This window comes from Notothenia coriiceps, unplaced genomic scaffold (assembly GCF_000735185.1).
Source record: "Notothenia coriiceps isolate Sejong01 unplaced genomic scaffold, NC01 NC01_scaffold00012568, whole genome shotgun sequence".
NCBI lineage: Eukaryota > Metazoa > Chordata > Actinopteri > Perciformes > Nototheniidae > Notothenia > Notothenia coriiceps.
The window spans coordinates 81,655-97,110 of record NW_011345269.1 but is presented as its reverse complement, the minus strand read 5'-3'; the positions used below and the strand labels follow the sequence as shown (position 1 = coordinate 97,110).

At 41.3% G+C, this 15,456-nt stretch overlaps 2 protein-coding genes across 2 annotated transcripts in view; one reads left to right on the top strand and one right to left on the bottom strand.

The window, feature by feature from the left end:
• LOC104947445 (agrin-like) overlaps positions 1-2,134 on the bottom strand; it is a 42,965-nt gene extending 40,831 nt beyond the window's left edge. Inside the window, exon 1 of the mRNA XM_010773453.1 lies at positions 1,888-2,134. Coding sequence (XP_010771755.1) covers positions 1,888-2,134 — 247 coding nt within the window. The remainder of the gene's footprint in view (positions 1-1,887) is intronic.
• pde6d (phosphodiesterase 6D, cGMP-specific, rod, delta) overlaps positions 1-15,456 on the top strand; it is an 818,526-nt gene that overhangs the window by 770,227 nt on the left and 32,843 nt on the right. The window lies entirely within an intron of this gene.

Genomic DNA, 15,456 nt, shown 5'->3' with positions numbered 1-15,456 from the left:
AAACACAAAGAGAGAATAAGGGGGAATGGTTTCCAAAGACCTCTGGCAGGGATGCAAGGAGCAACAATGCGGAGACACAAAAAGGGAGTTTGGCGGCGGCGGGGCTCGGAGGCCGGAGTGACCGCTCGGCTCTGGCCAGGCCTGGGATTGTCTTCTATCAGCACAATGCAAAGGCTTGCAGGAACTAGTAACCAAGCAAACAGGTTTTTTTTTAATTTATCGTAATGCATGCAGCGTCTCGGCATGATGCAGTGCCTCATCCGCCAGCCAGGCTATTATCTGAGGGAAAGACCATTACCTCCCATAAAGTGAGAAGAACAGCTTCCAGGATCCATGCTTTCGTCTAGCTGAGCAAGTAGGGTAATTACAAAAAGAATGGCCTGTTTGCTGCAAAGACTAGCCGTGCGTATAAATCAAACGCCTTTGTCCAGCTCGGGCTAGCGACTTGAAATAGCAGAGGCTTTAGATGAAATGGCTGCAAGGAAATTTAGAGGACCATAAGGGCCGATTTGTCCCCCGAGCCCTGGCCTTCCCCAGGGAGGTTGGGCCAACTCAGGTCACTTTGGCCGACTCCGGCTGGATTTATACGAGCAACCTTAGGCTGGCGGACCTGCACATCCATCTCTCTTTCCCAGCATGCAGCTCTGTCTCCCGGAGGCTCAGGCTGCTGAGAGACAGAGCTGCTGTCTGCTTCTCTTTCCCTCCATCTGGCTTCAAACAAACAAACAAAACCTCAAAGTTGAGCGCCTCGGGAGTAAACAACTATCGCCTGATGATAACAAGGATGAGCAAAAAAAAGAAAGAAATCCGGGTTCCGACGATAACGACAGCGGCGAAGACTTACTTAGAGAAAACAACAATTTGCACCGCAGGAGTACCTGTGTGAAGCAAAGCAACATGAATGAAAAATGAGAATTAGCAAAGGCGTGCCGTAAGTAAGGGGGGTTTGTGGAGGAGAAACAAGACAAAAAGCCAGAGGTAGTAAACAGAGAAGAAAAGGAGAAGAGAATCTTGGAGAAAGAAAAGTAGTGATTCCTGTCATTTATCAAGAAAAAGTGCCCTAAAAAATGAGCATCCAGCAGCTCAATGTGAGGGATTTCTGCTTTTCACTTGTTTGTTATCATTATCTCTGCAAGGTGTAATCCTGTAGGGAGATCATGGTGATTGTGTGTGTGTGTGTGTGTGTGTGTGTGTGTGTGTGTGTGTGTGTGTGTGTGTGTGTGAGATCATGGTGATTGTGTGTGTGTGTGTGTGTGTGTGTGTGTGTGTGTGTGTGTGTGTGTGTGTGTGTGTGTGTGTGTGTGTGTGTGTGTGTGTGTGTGTGTGTGTGTGTGTGTGCGCGTATCTGTCTTTCCACAGCTAATCTCAAATAATATTGATCCTTACAGTATTATTCGCTCTTTTTGTTTTTACTGATTGATGATTGTATGCTCAAGGACCTCTCATTGTTGTTGTGATTCACACTTTTTGTAAACAACATTTGTATTGATTTTAAACCGTCACTGACTCCCCCCCGACTGCTTCAATAGGAAAAGGTATCTCCTAAATGGCTAGGTCTTTTTCGTAACTCAAAAACTGACATTGAAAGAAAAAAGGTCAGTCTAAGTTTAACAATAGACAATAAATATGATTTCCTTACCCTATAAGTCATGATCCCCTTGAGATGGCATGAGATGGTACACATTTGGTCATCTTGATGGGACAATTTAGTGAGGTTCAACTGTTTTGGTCTTTGATTAGTGCTTTTTCTAGTTGTAATTTTTGTAAATCATAACGATAAAAAGTTGGTACCTTGGGCTTTGACAAACTCTAATGGCCTCTTGTTTCCTTTTGCTGGACCCCCAATAGACTAAATGAATGTATCAGTAAAATAAAGAGACCACTCACCGCAGTTCCCTTGGTATTGCACTCTGATGTTCTTCTGGTTCTTGCAGGCATGCTGATGGAGCTCACACTCGTTGCGATAGTCCTTCCCGTCGCTGCCGCACACGGTCTGTTCGCGCTTGCCCTCGCAGCCGAGGGGACACATGCATTTAGCTGACACGCCGTCCGAGGACTCGGCGCAGGTGCTGCCGTAGCTGCAGGTCACCTCAGAGCAGGGGTCCGTCAGAGCTGCAGGCGGAGACACAGACATGAAAACAAGGTTTAGAAAAAGCAAAGGAGGGGAGAATACAGCTGTCAAGCGGCTGAACTCCGGGACACCCTCTGTAACTGTACACTGGAGTGCACCATGGATGACAGGCCACCTTGTTTAAGTGGCTGCTGGAAGCTCAGAGCAGTTATTCTGGGTTTTGAAGAAGTGCTCGACACCCCTGGGTAAGGACGAACTGCCACAGCCGTGTACTGCTACAAACACGGTTGGTTTCCAATTGATTCAGGAGCTTTGCATTCACAACACATTCTCTATTGCTATGCTCGAGCATGCTTTAATCGACACGGCTGAAAAGCAACCCTCTGAATATTTTCCTTTCCACAAATGAGACTCAGAGAGAGCGGTATTCCCCCCCGGAGGACTTTGTTTCCACTCTAATTAAACAGCGTGCCACTTGTCGCTGAGTGACTCACTCCAACGATAGGACAGGGTGCAACTTTTTAATTCCGCCCGTATTCAAGCTTTTCCTCTGGATTCATATGCTTGACAAAAGGTGGCCATCAGATTACTATCGCTGTCATCTCGCTGCGTGATACATATTTATGACTGTCAGGGACAAACACGCTCTCCCGTGAGAGCGCCGGCAGCCCTCTCATTTCCTAAGCCTGCCACTTTTAGAATAAACATTTACCCATGTCTGATATTATCCCCTCTTTTGTTACAACCAACATGAAGGATTTAATTTAAAGGAAGGTGGGTATATTGAATCGCATATATTGTGCATTTTGTTTCAGGACTAGAATATGCACAGCGGATATATTATGGATGTGTAAGGAGACAGTAGTGCTACGAGGAGTGCTCTTGATCAAAGGATTCCCCCCCACCTTGCTTTCTTCATCTTCAGGACACATTTTTTTTTTCTACCCCCATTTCTTTTTCCGCCCCGCTCCTGTCAAGTCCTTTTGAGGTTCGGTAACGAACACTTTTTCATTTTATATGTGTACTGTATTGCAGCAGGGACTGGCTCTAGGCATAATTTATGACAAAGACGGCTCAGAAGTAACTTCAAAATAAAGTACTAAATTATAGCTCTAGACTAGGGGAGACTCATGGGAAATGACTTAGTGAAATCATAAGTCATTGTGAGCCATCTGTGGTGCTTTTAGAGGCAGACAATGATGACTAGATAGCGATTGGGTCTAATCATGTGAACAATGACACACTGATGGCGCCGCGGAAATGACCTTGTTGCCAGAACAGGTAAAAAGTCCTGTTAAATCACACACGCTACAATCACTACACAATGCCCACTTATAAAATAGCACGTGTTCTCTAGCGTATAGCAGAAATAACCTTCAGCCATTTTGTTTTGATGCACCTGCTGTTGAAGATGGTTTGAGTAGGCATGTGTCCTGCCAAGTAGAAGCACCTTGTCTGGGCGCTTCTGTAAATTGGTGGTTGTTAAGGCGGCAGTCACACCTCCCGAGAAAAAGAGAAGGAAGAGGAGGAAAGAAGCCCGGAGATCACCTGTTTACTTTGTGACAGGAAACCTCCTCGCACTTCTTGATCTCATTAAATAATAGCCCAGGCTTGCTCTTCCTCTCTACCCCAGCCTCCCTTACCAGCCTGTTGACAGCGAATAAGGGTGGGGGCGACAGTAAGGAGCACAAGAGCAACGTAGAATAGGAAGCGGAGGTAGGGGCTCCTGATTTGAATGCTAACAGGGGCCCATTTGGATACGAAGCGCGGCCTCAATGGGGTGTTAGTGCAGATAAGCCTCCCTTCTCAGACTCAGACAAGAAGGCAAATTGCCTGAGCGAATGTGATCTGTGTAACAAACCCATATGACTGAAAAAAGAAAAAAAGAGAAGAAGAAACACGCTTGCTGAAGTAAACATCACAGAGTTCTCGCTTATATTTTCTCATTATTATCATGTGAAAGGTGGCAAAACAAAAAAAAGAGTTGAGAAGTCGGCAGAGCCGGATTCGCTAAATTAGAATGATCCTCGGTGCCAATTAGATCAGTCTCCTCTCGCTGGAGGAAAGCTCAGCGAGAGTTTAGATGGCAAGGATAATAAGAAATTAAAAAGCAGATAAGGATACAGATAGACTGGGCGATAAAGACACAAAGTGACACTGAAGATGGCGTTCCAGCACAAACAGAGATGACATCACTAGCCTATGAGTAGAGAGGAGCCCGAAGAAAGGCCAACTTTCTGGGGGCTAATATAGGGCTGTAGGAAGGAGTTGGCATTTGACCACTTAGTGTACGTCCTCTTAATTTAAACTCAACAGTATTTTTAGACGTTTTTTGCTTCGATGCCTCAACAAGTACCTGTGCCATCATTAGCAGAACATTATGAGAGATTTTCACAATTTGTTGTACAACATAAAATACGTAGATAAATACCCCACTGTGAACATTCAAAGGCAAATATTAACCACCTTTAGCTTAGCGGTGAAGAGTCACGCAACTATTGACTAGGTTATTTTAGCATTGCGTTTGCTTTTACTTTCTGGCAATTGCATTTACTGTACGCTTCAAAAATCATTAAAGTGGTGTAAATATTTTTTACCAGTCTCAACTAATATTATAAACATCTATTTGCTAAATATCTTTCTACAAAATTACAAAAAAACATTGTGTTTTTTTAGGGAGCCCTTGCTATGCTAACTTCTGGCTTCCAGCTACACAAATACGTCATTACTGCAATGCTCTATTCAACACTATCACTTGATTTATCCACATGAATTTCCCCACAGCTTATTTTCCAAAGCACCTTGGACGTATTCCTGCTAGTTAATCAAAGTCAGACCTGGATTTGATTGGCTCTCTAACTGAACAATGGCTCCAAGTTTTTCTAATCACAGGCATGCATCATTTGGATGGACACACCTCCAGGAATATCTACACTCAGCAGGTTTGCTCTGTTTGAATCAGAGTGCCGGCGCTGCCTGCCATTTGGAGAAGCATTGTCTTCCTGCTAATTGTGAATTCAGGTGCCGTAGCCAATCCTTGATACACACCTTCACCTCCACTCAATCCGAGCTGCAGATATGACTTCAAGAGAAATGTTGAAACAAATCTGTTTAATGCCAGCAACTCTGAGTCTGTCCTCCAGCATGCATACAAATGCAATATTTGTCTTTAAGTTGTGCAAACCTTTGCAGTAATACTACATGTATTTGCACGTTAGAGAAAATAAAATAACATGCGCTCAGCAGCTTGGAGTGCAGAGCTGCTGAAGCATTAGTGGTAGTACTGAATAATACTGGGTATTCCAGCCATTATGGTTTCATCATTAATATGTTAATATTAATACAAAAACACAACTGTATATTTTAACACATTTGTTGTTGTTATATATTATAGTACAGTACAATCTGCACGTTTTTACCTTTACATCTTTTGTTTCTTATGTATCGATTATTATGTTTCTTTTTATTGCACATTTTACTTGAATTTGTTAGGTTCTTAGAAAAATGTAGGTTCTTAGAAAAATGTGTATTTTTAATGCACAATATTTACTTTAACTTCTTATGTTTGTAAAAATATATTTATTCTTTTATTTATTTGAAATCTCATTTTATTCCTGAATGAAGCAACTTTCACAAAAACGAATTTCCCCTGGGAAATGTAATGTTCTGATTCATGTGATTGATTCTGCTTATGTATAATCTAATTATTCAAGGTCTCATTTTATTGAGTATAACGTTGACACCGTGCAAACTAAGAAGTACAGAACTTTCAGAAGAATAATCTGGAGAGCAGGTGATGTCTCCCTGAAAATTGGGGCAGAGGGGTTTTTGGAAAGAGGGGGGATTACAGTGATCCTTTCCCCTTTCATCTCTCCCCCTGGCAGCCAGCAGACATCCAGGCAGGTTGGGGGGGGGTTCAGCTTCCCTCTGATCCACTGTTTTGCGCTGCCCTTTATTAATGCTTCATTAGGGACAGGTAACTGTCAGCGCCATGCTGGCTTTACCTGATGCCCTCCCACCACGATAACTGCAGCAGCCGGTGTGTGTGTGTGTGTGTGTGTGTGTGTGTGTGTGTGTGTGTGTGTGTGTGTGTGTGTGTGTGTGTGTGTGAGAGCATTCACTTACTCCGCTGAACATTTGCAGGCAGCCATGGAGTTCAGATAAGTCTGGCAAGTGAGTTTGTGATATATATGCGTAGGTATCTGTGTGTGTGTGTGTGTGTGTGTGTGTGTGTGTGTGTGTGTGTGTGTGTGTGTGTGTGTGTGTGTGTGTGTGTGTGTGTGTGTGTGTGTGTGTGTGTGTGTGGGGGGGGGCGCCTCCCGTTGTGCTGCTAGTGATAAGGGAGGGAGCAGGGGGTTGGAGCTAATCAAATGCAATGATGCGATGTGGGGGGACTTGGCAGTGTGTGTTCTAATCAAGAACCCACCCCCCAACCCCATCACCAGCAGGAGAAGAGGAGTAAACACTAAAGGGAACAGCAGACGAAGAAGACAGACAGGGAGTAAACACTAAAGGGAACAGAAGAAGAAGAAGAAGAAGAAGAAGAAGAAGAAGAAGAAGAAGAAGAAGAAGAAGAAGAAGAAGAAGAAGAAGAAAACGCAAGATATGAACAGTAAACCAATATTATTTGCTTAATGGTTGAGAGAGGCATTTGGACCATACATTGTATTTAAAAAGGGGACGTAGTGATGTTAGCCTTTGCAGACTACTTTCATGCACAAAGAACCTATATAACACACTACAGGAAAAGGAAACAAAAAAACCAAAAAGCAGAATAGGGCCTCTAACATTTAGTGTCTATCCAACCTAGCTGAAACATGAAAGCTTTTCTAACTTGCTGTTAATGCTTTGTTTACAACCTACAGTAATGCACTGTGTTAACTTGAAATCCTTTTGTTTACAAGTGTATGTAAGCTGCGCACAAATCTTAATGGATGCAGTTTATAGTAGCCTCAAGAGTGTAAAGTAAAAAGAAATAGCACTATTTATTTTATTTTGTGTTAAATAATTCACTGGCATTCAACGGCATTTATGCCATCTAAATCTAAAATACTTGATTGACAAGCAATGAAGTGCAAGTACAAGTGAAATGCAGGAAGGCAACAACGAGCACTTCAAATGAATATGAGCGTGGTGGGGGTTTCAACAGAGACGAGGAAAGGCTTACAGTTGAGAGGTGGTGAAGGAGAGAAGTGTGTAGAAGCGAGATAAGGCTAAGGGTCAGAACGGGAGCAGGAAAGAGGCAGTATGGAATGGTAAGAAAATAAACAAGATTAACGGACTAGATCAATACACACCAATATCTAAGAACTAAATATGGATGAGGATGTGCAGCCCAACATCTAAACCAAACGATGAAGAGCAGGAGGCAGGGACTGAGGGAAAGCCAAAAGACTAACAGTTCTCTACACCTCTCCAACATGCTGGGCGCACAAACACACACTTGTGCCCTTCAATTTCTCTACTGTGAGGCCAATGGCTGCGAGATGATTCTCTATGTTTGATGTAGTTCTTCAAAGAGCGTCATTGAACGGCAGCTGTTGCTCTTTTTTAAACACGTTTTGCTGTTTTACCCTTGAGAATGGAAAATGAAAAGCCCTCATCACTGTCCAGCCTGCTGGTGGTCTCACAGTAGTGTGTGTGTGTGTGTGTGTGTGTGTGTGTGTGTGTGTGTGTGCGTGCGTGCGTGCGTGCGTGCGTGCGTGCGTGTGTGTGTCTTTGTTGGCCGGATAGATTTCAACCAACATGTCTGAGATATGGGAAATGCAAAACTGAAAAAATAAGGGATAAAAGCATAAGGAGTTGAATCACTGTACAAAAAAAAAAAATTAAAGATAAAGAGATAAATTACATGATAAGACACAGAGATGCAATTCTTTAAGGTCTTATGATTCCAAAATAGACCATTTTATACCGTAGCTGTCATTTTCCAGGCAGATATCTTTCGCTTGAAAGGTACAATAAAGCACAGGTGGTTTGCTTAAATGCCCATTTATTGGGCTGAGTGTCAGCAAGAGGGCAGGACGGGTTTAAAATTGTCTGAATGTGACATTTATGACAACCACATACAGAGATGTATAGGTAGTTTAAAGGACAACACACAGTTTGGCAGAAAAAAACCTTTAAACATCAGGGGCACGTTTGGAGACATTTTCTTGGCAGGAAACTGAAAAGAACATGGACATCTTTTATCATGTGTGATGATCTAAAACTCAACCTCATTAGGATTAAACACCATCGGAAGGGATTTTCTTTTCTTTATGCAGACGCATAGGCAGGGGTTAAATTGGGCCGGGGCTGTCCGGGGCTAAGCCCCGGCACATAGGACGATGCTCTGACGTCATCACTCTCGCAAATTTGTCATATACAAAAAACGATATGTTAAAACTTTTTTCGTTAGTAGATCTCTGTGAACGGATATTGTTTTTTGGCTTAGTGAACGTGTGTCTCTGCTCTGATCGGCTCCGATCGGCTCCGATCAGGAGCTGAAGCCCGCAGCCCACCCCCCGCCCGGAAGCCGCCAAACCACCCAACCCGTTCTGTAACACGGAGCCCGTTTCCAAACCATGCTAAATGTATGTGTGAGTGCATAAAGCTGAGTTATGACCGGTCATAATAACATCGAATTTGGTGATGATTCAATTGTTTACCGTGAAATGTACAGTTGGATATTTGTAAACATTTTAATTTGTATATTAATAATTTAAGATGTAAATTAATTCCAGTTTCTTTGTAGTACTTTCTATTTTGATTGTGTAATTTGGTGGCATCAATGTGTGCATTTAATGCAGCAGTTGCTTTAGGGCCGAAATACACAGCATAGCCCTTAGGGTCAAATAATGAGATCCTCAACCTTTATCAATTATAAAGTTATTTGTAATTATTACCTGAGAACCGGGGGTAGCAAGGCAAGTGTATTTATATAGCACCTTTCAACACAAGGCAATTCAAAGTGCTTTACAACAAGGAAAGACATTCAGAAAATGGAATTTAAAAACACTAATTTAAAAGCAAATATAATAAAACGTGAATAACAGGTGCATGAATAAAAGTTACAGTGCAGTCTAAGATATGAATAGTTCAATTAAAAGCAGCGACAAAAAGAAAAGTGTTCAGCCTGGATTTAAAAGTAGTCAGAGTTGCAGCGGACCTGCAGGTTTCTGGGAGTTTGTTCCAGATATTTGGAGCATAATAACTGAACGCTGCTTCTCCATGTTTAGTTCTGACTCTGGGGACAGAAAGCTGACCAGTCCCTGAAGACCTGAGAGATCTGGATGGTTCATCATTTAGCAGGAGGTCAGAAATGTATTTTGGGCCTAAACCATTCAAAGCTTTATAAAAAGCAGCAGTATTTAGAAATCTATTCTTTGACACACAGGAAGCCAGTGTAAAGACTTCAGAACAGGAGTGATGTGATCCACTTTCTTAGTGTGGAACCAGCAGCGGCGTTCTGAATCAGCTGAAGCTTTCTAATAGATTTTTTAGTGAGACCTGTGAAGACACCATTGCAGTAGTCCAGTCTACTGAAGATAAAAGCATGGACAAGTTTTTCCAAATCCTGCTGTGACATTAGTCTTTTAATCCTAGATATGTTCTTTAGGTGATAGTATGCTGATTTAGTAACTGTTTTAATGTGACTGTTGAAACTCAGGTCAGAGTCCATGACTACACCTAGATTTCTGGCTTTATCTGTTGTTTTGAACATTGCAGACTGAAGCTCAGCGCTAACTTTTAAACGTCCTGCCTTGGCTCCAAAAACCATTACCTCAGTTTTATCTTTGTTTAATTGGAGAAAGTTCTGACACATCCAGTCATTGATTTGTTCAATGCACTTACTCAGTGTTTGAATTGGAGCATAGTCTCCTGGTGAAATNTGTGTGCCTTGGCACCCCCACATATCAAATCCCAATGTAACCCCTGCGTATAGGGGCAGCTACAGCTGGAGAGATCTGTCCTGGTCCTTTAGAACTTTTAAGTCTGGACAGGTTAAACAAATATCAAAATAAAGATAAGTGTGCCAAAACAACAATTGAGAAGCTGAGGGTCTCTAGACTTATTAAAATGCTGTACATGAGGAAAGTGATCATGACATATTGTGTTGTACAATCAATCCAATGTCTAGCGACAAAGGTTCCATGATGACCACCCTGTAGAAACTTACTATAACTGACTTTATTTCAATCACGTAATCCACACAGGCAATCTAAAAGACATGTGAGATAAGTATAATAGAAAAAATCAGATTGACAGTCTATTTAACCTTGGAGCCTTCCTGTCACCTTAACGGCCTCTGGGAAAAAGTAAGTATTACGTATTGGAAAACTGTCAGTGCTTGTAGAGGTAGTCTCTCAGGCCTTTTGAAAGCAACAAAGAACATCTTTTGCCTCATTTTCACTGCATGGTTTGGCTTGACTCGTCAGCCTGTAGCTTTTTTCTTTATCTACTGCAGATAGTGTAAGCAAGGTTCTAAGCGGATTTCCAAAGCCACATCTTGAGAAACTGCCTTGACATAATCCTTAATGGGAGTCCTTTATTGGCAACCAAATAGAGCGATATCTGCACCTTTTAGAGTAAAGTGTTAGTCCTTGATTTTGCAGGCTGTCATTTTGGTTCTAGTAAACAAACTAATTGCAATAATAACGGTAGCTTGGCTAGTTAAAGGTGGGTTTTAATCTTGACCTAAATGCTACAAAAAAATTACCATTTAATTTATTGAACTTTTGCTAATGGAAAACAAACATTGTTTTGATACCTTGTATCAAACACTAGTGAGATGAAAATCATTAGTCCCAGTTAGCAAATTTAGCACAACAGCAAACATTTACACTTAAGCTACAGTATGGTTCTATGGATGAAGCACTAACAGCAACAAGCAAGCCCTTTGGCTATAGTGTGCACAAACGTTAAAAAGCTGAATAAATCAAATGTGCAAAAACAGCTTTATATAACAAACAGAAAACACTAAGATGCTGTGATTTGGGGCATTTCATAGTTTTCATCAGAGAGCAATGCATTCAGAACGTCACCCTGGCTGTTGAAATAAGTACATGGACTCATTGGGACTAAGTGGCACATATGCCACAAGTTCCCTTTCATTAGCTCCTGATTAACAGGAACCGGTGGTGGGGGGGGGAGCCAAAATCAGCAGTGATGTGCAGCGAAGCGTTGGCTAATCACACTTGGCCTTTGCCATCAACATTTGCTAATGACTGATGGCCGCTGGGCACAATATGCTGTTCAGAGCTGCTGAAAAGTCAGTTACTGTACAGTGTGTGATGGTCCTTGATACAAACACATTCACATCTGTATGAACACACACAATATCAACACATTGTCCTACAGTATACACACATTCATGAAGCTTCTTGACAGTCACATGCAAATAAAGGTCTTTTTAAAACAGTTTTCTGTCACTTACTGATTCAAAGATAGTAGTTTTAAAAAAGCTTTCCTAAAGTAAATTGTTCTCTATTGGGTCAGTGCTGCAAAATGAAAGATGTTTATTTCTGAGACACAAAATTAAGATCATTTTCTAGTTTTTTTCACAGGATCTCCCACTTTCCTTATGACTGCTAAGCAATTTACCTCTCCCTCAGCAATTCTAAAAACTGCATAAGAGACGCAATGTGGGAAGGGAATACCATGTTGGGATTAAACTGCTCACACAGTGTTTCGTGTCTTGGCTGTAAATGGTCAGAATCTGGTCAGGACTTTAGCGTTTTCAATGATTTGTTCTGTACTAAACTAAAAGAGCAGCAGCAATGTCAAAGAAAACTTAATCAACACAAAAATACAAGAATTTATCTCTTGTGAGCAAATGCAGAAAAACCACAGTAATGAGTGCTTGGAACCGAAGATTGAGAATCAATTGAAAAAACAACAAACCCGCTGTTTCTCTACATTTGTCTCTCTCTGTCGCACACACAGACATTTGCAATCAGATACAGTAAATGCCTCAAATCAGCAAGCCCATTTCAGCGATAAAAAAAAAGGTGCAATATAGGACCTTGTTTAACATGAAAACAATTTAATTTCAGCTTTTTTGATAAGCACGTCTGGGGAGAAAAACGAAGCAAGCTGCAGGAGGAGCAGAGGGTAGCGCCATCTATTCAGTGTAAATAGTAGATGAAAATAACTTGTATTGATTCTGTTCCTTTTCTGGCAAGCAATAATAATTCAGACTGGCTCTGTGTGTGTGTGTGTGTGTGTGTGTGTGTGTGTGTGTGTGTGTGTGTGTGTGTGTGTGTGTGTGTGTGTGTGTGTGTGTGTGTGTGTGTGTGTGTGTGTGTGTGTGTGTGTCTATTATTCTAATTGTATGGACAATTGTTAGGCCTAGGAGTGAGAAACAAACACATTCTAGGGAGAAATTAAGAGAATATTGGCCTGTCCTCACAATACTCACAAATAATGAAGATAATATGATAGAGAGTAAACAATAAACAAAGTAAATTGTTGTCAGGAAAAGTAAGTCAAATGGGCAGCATCACCAGTCAAGCGATTTGGATAAACACTATAAAACTGACCTTTTCAATTGACGGACAAATATACATTTAATGGTGTTTTGTTTTTGTTATTCCACTTTGGACAGGATGTAGTGTTAAGAAGACGCAACACAGAGAGGAAGTGTTTAAATCAGGCGTGCTCCACTGACACGGACAAAAAGCAGAAAGCTCTAGGGTGTGAAAAGAGAAGCCATGGGAAATGTTTTGTACAACCACTCGGTTTCCTCAAAAAAAAAGATTTACAGCCCTAAACAAGCAGTCATGAAACCTTAGGTTATGTACAACTTTTATACGAGGGAAATAGTTTTCAGGGAGAAAAAAAACTATTTTAGTAGCTGAATCGAATGTATAATAATGCTATCTAAATTTCATTTCAAAGTTATAATCATTAGGTTTCATCATCATCACTCTTTATTGCCATAATCTTTTCAAAAATACCACCTATTTTTTATTATCACTGGGGAAAATGTCAGCGTCACATTCCAATTGCTCATAGTACATGCTTGTATTGCGTTATTACAGTGCGTAATATGATCTCATTATGTTACCCCATAAGGCTACCTGATGGCTGTCTTACAGATGTATTAAAGTCACTGTTAATGCAAACCAAAGCCACTGACTCAGCTTTGCATTACAAGCTGGCTTTTAAAAAGCAGCAACAAGAAACGCAATCTGTAGTCACCAACCTTGGTCAGCATTGATATCGAGCCTACAAATGAAAGCTTTGATGTAACATAGTCATTTTGGAGCTTTTTACACTGCAGATAAGGACTTAAAAACTGTCACTCACAAGGCTCTTCATATTCCCTTCTTCTAATGACTTCTCAGTCCTGGTGACATGATCTTAGTTTCTGTTTTATTTTGAAGTTCTCTCAGTGTGTCAGATCGGTTTCTGTCTTTGTTCCCGCTTGTTTTGATTGTCCCTCCTGTCCTAGTTTAACTGGTTCACAATTAGCCCTGAAACTACATGACCTCCTGTACACCTGCACCTTACCCCCTCATTAGTTCAACTTCTATTTAAGGTCTGGTTTCCTGTTAAGTCGAGTTCTTGTTTGTTGTGAATTTGTAGTACGAAATGTTCTGTTCTGTTTGCCTTGTCTTGCCTAAGTTATACCTAAAACCTAATAAGTTTTCACATTTCGCCTGCCTTGAGGTCAACCTTGCCGTGACATCTGGTCCTGCAGAGTTTTCTCCTCCCACTCATTCACATTCTGACCGTGCTGTAAACAGTCTCTCATTAGATGGCTAACATGAACACCAGCAGGACTCTTGGTCCCGGCGACCCGGATCAATACCCACTGCTCTACTTCTTCATCGGGGCATTCAGACCAGACAATGCGATGTGATTCACTTTCCACACACACTTGACTATCCTAGCGTCTGAATATGTTAACACCAGAAGAAGTTAAAAGTTTTAGCATCGGGTTGCTCACTTTTAATCAGCGCCGGTGGAACTCACAATCAATCTACCATTGAAAGCAAGGCGCCGCGTAAATTGCCCTTTGCTGCCACAATGTGAACACAGTGTTACTCCGGGGAGGGAGTGCAGTCGATGGAGTGGGGCTTTAATAAGTAGCAATGCAGGAGTGGTGCAAAGTACAGCGAGGAATATAGATGTTTATAAGATATTGAAATTGTATTGAAATTTGACCATCATGTTCAGCCCTGATATAAAGTTTTATCAAACTGGCCGTAGGATTGTTGACCTCCTGAACTCTCGGAAGTGTCTTCCCTTTCATATGATTATAGCATATGTGTGCTTATAGTCCACATATTGGTTCAGTATTTAAGTCTACATTCAGTTTCATCTCACTCAACTTTATATGTATATATTCTTGCATTTTACTTGCACCATTGTTACGGTGGCCGACCCGTGCCAATGCGTTACACCTACCCAAAACACTTACATTGGGAGAAACGCGCTGCAGTTTCAAAACGTTGCAATTAAAAGAAATTTGCAAGACACATGCAAATGAAGAAACATCTTCACAAACTTGACGGAACCTGCGCAGCGTTAACTAAAGTACTGCATAAACAACAATTGTCGGCCTGTTACCTGCACATTTTATTAATTTGTATACTGTATGTACAGTTGTTGGAGGGCTTACTATTTCATTGCTTTCAACTAATGGTTGTGCATTTGACCAAAATGAAATCTAAATCTTATTTTTCAAATGTTTTGGGTGCTTCTCTTTGGTCTCTTTCTGTCTTTACTGACTGTAAAGTTGTGTTTATATGAGGACATCCATTAATAGTGAGACAGCGCCACTCACCCACGTATTCCCTTTATATACACATACTACAGTATATGAACCAATACAATCATGAAAATATATCCTTTAATAATCCTGCTAATCACAGTTGTCACCATTCTGGTTCCACACAATCAAATAAATTATCTATTGTCTGCTGAGCTGGTAGTTATCGTCCCATTTTCAACAGTGCTGTGTTTTTATTATATCCCCTCCTCTCTGTGCCTCCCAAAGTATGGAGTAACAAACAACAATGTATTATTCAGGAGAAGCCAAACGCATAAATACATTAAAAAGTCTCAAAACATAAACCCTTGTCTGGTATTAGCAGGTGTGTGTGTGTGTGTTTGTTTGTGTGTTGATCTCAGGGTGTGTGTACGTGCAGATAATTTGTATTTTGCCAGCAGGTTTTCGAGAGGTGAACGCTGCATAGAGAGAGGAAGTAGAAGACAGGATTTGTCTTACAAGTATCAGAAGACGCGGACGAGTGGAACAGCGAGTAAAGACGGATAGAGAATTCAAGCAAAGCCCATTATCATCTCTTCCCTGTAAATCTGTGTGTGTGTGTGTGTGTGTGTAACTACTGATGAGAGAAGCAGCAAGAAACAGAAAGTGGAAGAGAAGGACTGAG